General features: G+C 54.7%; 1 protein-coding gene across 1 annotated transcript; it reads left to right on the top strand.

Moving 5' to 3' along the window:
- The first annotated feature begins 1,680 nt into the window (after nucleotides 1-1,680).
- LOC146759916 (uncharacterized) lies at nucleotides 1,681-6,530 on the top strand. Its single transcript, XM_085554931.1, has 2 exons — nucleotides 1,681-2,561; nucleotides 2,981-6,530. The coding sequence occupies exons 1-2, from the start codon at nucleotides 1,833-1,835 to the stop codon at nucleotides 6,203-6,205; spliced, it is 3,954 nt and encodes a 1,317-aa protein (XP_085411057.1). The 5' UTR covers nucleotides 1,681-1,832; the 3' UTR covers nucleotides 6,206-6,530.
- The last annotated feature ends 1,317 nt before the right edge of the window (nucleotides 6,531-7,847 follow it).

Genomic DNA, 7,847 nt, shown 5'->3' with positions numbered 1-7,847 from the left:
GGTGAGGCCTCATCTGGAATACTGTGTCCAGTTCTGGGCTCCCCAGTTCAAAAAAGACAGGGATCTCTTGGAAAGAGTCCAGCGGAGGGTCACAATGATGGTGAAGGTCCTGGAGCATCTCCCCTATGAGGAGAGACTAAGTGAACTGGGTCTGTTTAGCCTAGAAAAAAGAAGGCTGAGAGGGGACTTGATCCAGGTTTATAAATACCTGAGGTGTGGGAGCCATAGTGGCAAGGCTGGTCTCTTTTCAGTAGTGCGTGGGGACAGGACTAGGGGTAACGGGCTGAAACTTCAGCATAGGAAGTTCCGCATGAATGTGTGCAAGAACTTCTTTATGGTGAGGGTGATGGAGCACTGGAACAGGCTGCCCAGGGAGGTGGTGGAGTCTCCTTCTCTGGAGCTATTCAAGACCCGCCCAGGCGCCGAGCTGTGCACAATGGTGTAGGGAGCCTGCTTTGGCAGGGGGGTTGGACTTGATGATCTCTAGAGGTCCCTTCCAACCCCTACAATTCTGTGATTCTGTGATGAAGCTGCAGGTCCAGTTCTCTTCCTTTCAAGTTATTTCTCCCATTTTTGTCCAATTCTTTGTCCTTTTAAGTTTCTTATTCCAATTTTTTTTTGTCCAATTCTTTTCCTTTTTACTTTCTTAATACAATTTTTTTCTCTATTTTTTGTCTAATCCTTTGTCCAATTGGTGTATATTTTGTGTCCATTTTTTGTCTTTTTGTCCCTGCCCTACATAATTACCTCACCTGGTGCCTATGCCAATTTTACTGTGGTCAGATTGCCCTAGTCTCAAGTTTACTCTGTTCGGAAGCTTTCTTTGTGAAAGGCAACTTTTCCTATGCTACATACAGAAATACTGACAATTTACGCTGCAAAAACACAATCTACCTCTCACACCCAGAATCTATTACTCAGGGACGCTGTAGGGGATGCTGCACGGGTTGGCATCACTGTGGGAGCTTGGGGGCAGACGCTTCCTTCTGCTCTGAGCAGGGACGAGGGCCCAGCCCCCTTCCTCTCGTGGGCTGTCTAGGTCTCTGACCTGCAGCTGAGCAGCTGGATTGGCTCCTCCCACTAGCGGGGACTTAGGATGAGGCTGTTTGTCTGCGGTGGAAGTAGGCTCACACCACCTCCTACCTGTCTCCCTCAGAGATTCCCAAGAGCTCCTCAGGCTGCTGATTTCTTGCAGCAGCCTGGCCATCTGCTCCAGCAGCTCCTTGAGCAGGGTACATCGGCAACCAGGTTCTTTTAACTTAACTAGCTTGTAGGTATGGTGAGATGTTTCCTTTATTGCCATCTAAATGGAAATCACAATGAGACGGGTGGCCCGCTGCTGTTCTTCTCCAGTGCCAGAGAAGTCCACGTAGCCCAGCACTGTGAGAGGTGGTTTTGCCCAACACCGCTTCAATCCACTTTGGCCCAGCCTCCATTTTGTGCAGGGGCCAGAAGGCTGCACTACCCCACAGCGCAGAAGGCCACTGCCCCACCCTCCATGACGTGCTGGGGGCACAGGGTCTCACTGCCCCATAGCGTTCAAGGCCACTGCCCCGCCCTCCATTATGAGCTGGGCCAGAAGGCCCCACTGTCCAATAGGACTGAAGGTCACTGCCCCGCCCTCCATTATGAGCTGGGCCAGCACACAGCACAGAAGGTGCTGGCGCAGAACCCCCAAGGCATTCACTGTCTGCACACCCTTGCGACAGGGACGAGAGGCAGTGGGCGCTACGGGGTCAGGGGCAGCTGTCCTTGCAGACCCCACGAGTGAGAGTGATTGTTGGCGGCCTTTGGCTACAGCTTTTGGAGGCCGAAAATCTCTTCAGATTCCCATGGCTGTGCTGCGAGGCAGCGCGGGACAGGGACAAGCCAAGTGCAGCCGGCCCTCTCCCCGCCGGGGCTCGGCACAGCTCCCAGCCTGCGCTGCGCAGCAGGAGGAGAACAGCTGGGAGCTGGAGGTGCTGCAGGCACAGCTGGAGGGCGAGCGGCTCCACTTCCAGGAGCTGCAGCGCCGCTGGGCTGCCGAGAGATGTGAACTGCAGGAGGCGGCAGAGCGGGAGCGGCAGCTGCTGACCGACCAACTGCGCTGTGCCTGGGAGAAGCAGCAGGCCCAGGAAGAGCAGCAGCTGAAGGAGTGGGAGCAGCGGCAGCGGGTGACGGGGACCCGGCAGCTGCTGCTCTGGAAGGAGGCCGAGCTGCGCGCGACAAAGGAGCAGCTGCAGCGTGATTGCGATGCAGCCCTGCGCCAGGCTCGGGAGCTGCAGCAGCATCTGTCCAAGGTGCTGAGGAACCCCCCGAGCAGCGAGGCGGCCCATGCCCAGCTGCAGGTCGCCCTCAGCAAGCTGCGCTGGGAGACGGATGGTGAGCAGCCTGCCTACATCCGCCACCTCCAGCGTCAGCTGGAGCTGGAGAGGAGGCTCTTCACCTATTACATTGTGGGGAGCTGGGCAGACGTGCTCCGTAACGCAATGTCCTGCTCCCAGGAAAAAGAGGGAGCTCTGCGCCGCCACCGTGCAGAGCAGGGCTCCAGTCAACCGGCCATGAAGGACGCTCACGTCCAGGTGAGATGACACACTGAGAGAGTGGGGATTGTTCAGCCTGGGGAGGGGAGGCTCTGGGGAAACCACAGAGTGGCCCTCCAGTGCCTGAAGGAGAACAGGGGAAAGCTGGAGAGGGACTGGTTGTAAGGGAGGGTAGTGATACAACAAAGGACAACACCCTGAAAGTAGAAGAGGGGAGATCTGGATGAGATATAAGAAGACGGGACACCATGAGGGGGCAGAGGTGCTGGCACAGGCTGCCCAGGAGAGGCTGTGGTTGCCACACGCCTGGCAGTGCCCCAGGCCAGGCTGGACGCACCTTTGGGCAACCTGTCCTAGTGGAAGCTGTCCCTGCCCTTGGCATGGGCTTGGAACGGGAGAGTCTTGAAGGCCCCTTCCTACACAAACCATTCTGTTATTCTATGATTTTCTGGTTCTAGGTGCCAGAGAAAGCCAAGGAAGACCTGGGGCTCCTGGGCAGTCGGCCCTCTCCCCACCGGGGCCCGGCACAGCCCCCTGCTTGCCCTGCACAACGGGAGGAGAAGGCGCAGGAGCTGAAGGCACTGCAGGCCCAGCTGGAGGGCGAGCGGCTCCGCTCCCAGGAGCTGCAGCACCGCTGTGCTGCTGAGAGACGTGAGCGGCAGGAGGCGGCAGAGCGGGAGCGACAGCTTCTGGCCGACAAACTGCGCTCCAAGTGGGAGCGGGTGAGGGTGTCAAAGCTGCAGCGCCTGCAGGAGCAGAGCCTGAGGCAGTGGAAAGCAGAGATCCGCCAACTGCTGCAGGAGAAGGAGGCCCAGCTGCGCCAGATGCAGGAGCTGCTGCAGAAGCGGCGCAACGACACCATCCACCAGGCATGGCATCTGCAGCGGCAGCTGGTGGAGGCACTGCTGAGGAGCGGCAGCAGCAGAGCAGACCGCAGAATGCAGCAGGAAGTCCAGCGGCAGCTCTGCTGGAAGTCCCGTGCAGAGCAGGCCGTGGAGAGCAAGCGCCTCCAGTGTGAGCTGCAGGAGCAGAGAAGACGCTTCCTGCAGTACATCCTGGAGCACGTGGAGGGGCAGCCACGCGTCTTCTTCGACAGGGCCAGGGCCTGCCATCGGGCTGTAGCAGAGGTGGGTGTTCAGGCTGCAGAGCAACAAGAGGCCTGCCCACCTGAGTGCAGGGAGCAGCAGGAGCAGAACACACATCTGCTGAGTAAGCTGAAGGAGCTGCGGAGACCGTGCAGCCTCCTTGAAGAGAAGAGCAGAAGCTCTCAGCAGATGTGGGAGGATGTGGAGTGTCTCAAGGAGGCCTCTTCCACATCCAAAGAGGCCACAGAGAAGGCAGAGGACGTCAACCAGCTGCAGGGACAGTTCTCCTTTTCCCATGCAGTGGAAAAGGAGAATGAGACAGCCAAGGAAGACCCGGGGTTCCCAAGCAGCACAAGCAGCGAGCTGCTGGAGCAGTGTAGCTGCCTCCAACCAGCCCTGAGCAACCTGGAGAGGCACTGCCAGGCCCTGAAGACCCAGAACCACCTGCTGAGAGAGGGACACTCTCCAGAAGCATGCCAGAAGCTGCAGTCTCTCCATCAGGCTGAGGTCAAACTAGGAGCACTAGGCAAGCGTAGTGTCCGGCAGCTTAAGGAGGCCTCTTCCACATCCAAAGAGGCCACTGAGAAGGCAGAGGACGTCAACCAGCTGCAGGGACAGCATGTGGAAAAGGAGAATGAGACGGCCAAGGAAGACCCGGGGTTCCCAAGCAGCACAAGCAGCAAGCTGCTGGAGCAGTCTAGCTGCCTCCAACCAGCCCTGAGCAACCTGGAGAGGCACTGCCAGGCCCTGAAGGCCCAGAACCACCTGCTGAGAGAGGGACACTCTCCAGAAGCATGCAAGAAGCTGCAGTCTCTCCATCAGGCTGAGGTCAAACTAGGAGCACTAGGCAAGCGTAGCGTCCGGCAGCTTAAGGAGGCCTCTTCCACATCTGAAGAGGCCACTGAGAAGGCAGAGGATGTCAACCAGCTGCAAAGACAGCATGTGGAAAAGGAGAATGAGACAGCCAAGGAAGACCCGGGGTTCCCAAGCAGCACAAGCAGCAAGCTGCTGGAGCAGTGTAGCTGCCTCCAACCAGCCCTGAGCAACCCGGAGAGGCACTGCCAGGCCCTGAAGGCCCAGAACCACCTGCTGAGAGAGGGACACTCTCCAGAAGCATGCAAGAAGCTGCAGTCTCTCCATCAGGCTGAGGTCAAACTAGGAGCACTAGGCAAGCGTAGCGTCCGGCAGCTTAAGGAGGCCTCTTCCACATCTGAAGAGGCCACTGAGAAGGCAGAGGACGTCAACCAGCTGCAGGGACAGCATGTGGAAAAGGAGAATGAGACAGCCAAGGAAGACCCGGGGTTCCCAAGCAGCACAAGCAGCAAGCTGCTGGAGCAGTGTAGCTGCCTCCAACCAGCCCTGAGCAACCCGGAGAGGCACTGCCAGGCCCTGAAGGCCCAGAACCACCTGCTGAGAGAGGGACACTCTCCAGAAGCATGCCAGAAGCTGCAGTCTCTCCATCAGGCTGAGGTCAAACTAGGAGCACTAGGCAAGCGTAGCGTCCGGCAGCTTAAGGAGGCCTCTTCCACATCTGAAGAGGCCACTGAGAAGGCAGAGGACGTCAACCAGCTGCAGGGACAGCATGTGGAAAAGGAGAATGAGACAGCCAAGGAAGACCCGGGGTTCCCAAGCAGCACAAGCAGCAAGCTGCTGGAGCAGTGTAGCTGCCTCCAACCAGCCCTGAGCAACCCGGAGAGGCACTGCCAGGCCCTGAAGGCCCAGAACCACCTGCTGAGAGAGGGACACTCTCCAGAAGCATGCCAGAAGCTGCAGTCTCTCCATCAGGCTGAGGTCAAACTAGGAGCACTAGGCAAGCGTAGAGTCCAGCAGCTCAAGGAGGCCTCTTCCACATCTGAAGAGGCCACAGAGAAGGCAGAGGACATCAACCAGCTGCAAAGACAGCATGTGGAAAAGGAGAATGAGAAGGCCAAGGAAGACCCGGGGTTCCCAAGCAGCACAAGCAGCAAGCTGCTGGAGCAGTGCAGCTGCCTCCAACGAACCCTGAGCAACCTGGAGAGGCAGTGCCAGGCCCTGAAGGCCCAGAACCACCTGCTGAGACAGGGACGTTCTCCAGAATTGTGCCAGAAGCTGCAGAGTCTCCAGCAGGCTGATGTCAAGCTTGGTGCACTTGGCAAGCGTCTGGAGGAAAACTGCACACAGCTCCAGGAGATCGGGAAAAAGCTGAGGCTGCACAGATATCCCGAACAGGAATGCCCCAACCCCCAGGAAAAGCTGGGGGAGTCTGAAGTGTGGCCAGTGGCAGTCTGCAGCATGCATTCTCACAGACCCTCACTACCACTAATACGAAGATTCTTATCTCGTCACAGCTACAATCCTTTTGAAGGCCCTAATGAGGACCCAGAAAAAGAGCTTCCACTGACAGCTGGACAATATGTTTACGTCTACGGAGACATGGATGAGGATGGCTGGTTTCTGGGAGAGCTGACGGACGGCACAAGAGGACTGGTCCCTTCCAATCTGGTGGAAGAAGTTTCTGATGATGACCTGGATACCACTGTGCCTCCAGGGCTTCGTGATCTCCTGCTGGATACCGATGACGAAGAGAGACCAGGCAGCAGGAGCAGGGGCAGAAAGTGATGGTCACCATCCAGAAATCTGTGTCCGTGTGTTGGCTCAACCTGGGGGACGCCGAGATTCCTCTCCATAAGACAGCAACATCCCATCAAGATTCCACCTTTCTGGATGAAGGCTACCTCATGCTCCCCTTGATGTTCAAGTGGAGTGTGGTCCATCAGCAGGAAGACCTTAAAAATTCATCCCATGTAAGACTGAGAATTTATTACATTGGACTGGACTAAAACAACAAAAAACAACAAAAAACACCAAAAACGCCAAAACAACTAAAAATATATATATATTATATATTATTTATATATTATATATATTATAATATATGATTATATAATATATATAATATATATATTATAATATACACAATACACATAATATATATAATATAATAAATACAATAATAAATAATATTATATTATATATATTATAATATTAAAAAAATACTAATAAAAATAACCAAACCCAAAAAGTGTGTCCAGTCTTCTTGTTTTTAGGCAGTCTGCTTTTGTAAAGGTACAAGGAAAGGTAGAGGCTGAGGAAAGCCTCCAAAGTCTTTCTCAAGCGCTCTACCAACAAGTATTAGAATCAAGAGAGAAGGGAATCATCACTGCTTGCCTCTGTTCTTTGGGACACCTGAAGTACCTTGGAAGGCCACACTTCCTGAGCCCTATAGACAGTCTGTCCCAAAGCAGCTGTTTGATCATTTCCATTGGGTGACAATGCATAGCACTTGCATCGTCTGCAGGCACGGACTCAGATGCAAATCCACATCCTTAACTGTAGGTCTGTACATCCTTTATATACATGCTCCAGCTCTCCCTTGAAATTTTCTGTCTGTCCCTATATGTCAGCAGGGCAATTAGCAAGTCTCCTTCACGCCTAGACACCAACTGCCCATACAAGTGCATGTGATAATGCACACGGCTGCGGCCAGCACTCTGTGTAAAGAGAAACTGTCAGAGAGTTGCACATCAGGGAGGGGTTCCTTGGTATCAGCCTCTGCTTGCTTTTCTGGCTGGCTGTGAGAGACGCTCACGTCCAGGTGAGACAGTGGAGATCTCAGAGAGACAGGAGGGTTACAATCCTTGGAGCCAGATGTGAGTTCTTCATTCTTTAGAGTTGAATTCTCTTCTGGTGACACAGCCAGTGAGGCACAGACAGAGGGACGCCAGTGGACTGTTTGTTCTTCACACTTGTGTGTATGCACATGGCTATGAGCAAGGCTGTGCACATCTTCATGCACAAATGAGCGTGCACGGAGCTGTGGACAGTGCTGGGTTTGCACACATGTGGGTGTGCATGGGTGTGTCCATGCACTGCAGAGATTTGTGCACGCATGTGGGAGGGTGTGCAAGCATGAGGTGGTACGTGGGTGTATGTGTGCAGGGATGGGGTGGTGGCCATTTGCACGAGCACAGAGGTGTGCAAAGTGGTGGGCGATGTCATCAATTTATAAGCAATGAGCCAATAATTTTCCAATTATAAACTTTTATTAATTGTAGCGGGTAAAACAAAAAGGCAATTCAGCGCTGGGCGACAGGGGGATTATCGTTCCTCCAACTGCCGCACCGTCCCGTCCCTTGCAACTTCTTTTGTATTGTCCATCCCGAGCGTATTGTCCTTTAATTGGTCGGTCGTGATCGTGCCA

Source organism: Coturnix japonica, chromosome 8, assembly GCF_054131305.1.
Source record: "Coturnix japonica strain WE chromosome 8, WE-NBRP24, whole genome shotgun sequence".
In the NCBI taxonomy this organism is placed as follows: domain Eukaryota; kingdom Metazoa; phylum Chordata; class Aves; order Galliformes; family Phasianidae; genus Coturnix; species Coturnix japonica.
The sequence above is the reverse complement of the archived record's forward strand: the minus strand, read 5'-3'. Positions and strand labels throughout refer to the sequence as shown.

Bases quoted from the DNA above. Each gene is read 5' to 3' on its own strand.
- LOC146759916 (XM_085554931.1), top strand. From the start codon at position 1,833: ATGGCTGTGCTGCGAGGCAGCGCGGGACAGGGACAAGCCAAGTGCAGC. The intron at 2,562-2,980 runs GTGAGATGACAC...TTCTGGTTCTAG, and splicing joins TGAAGGACGCTCACGTCCAG to GTGCCAGAGAAAGCCAAGGA.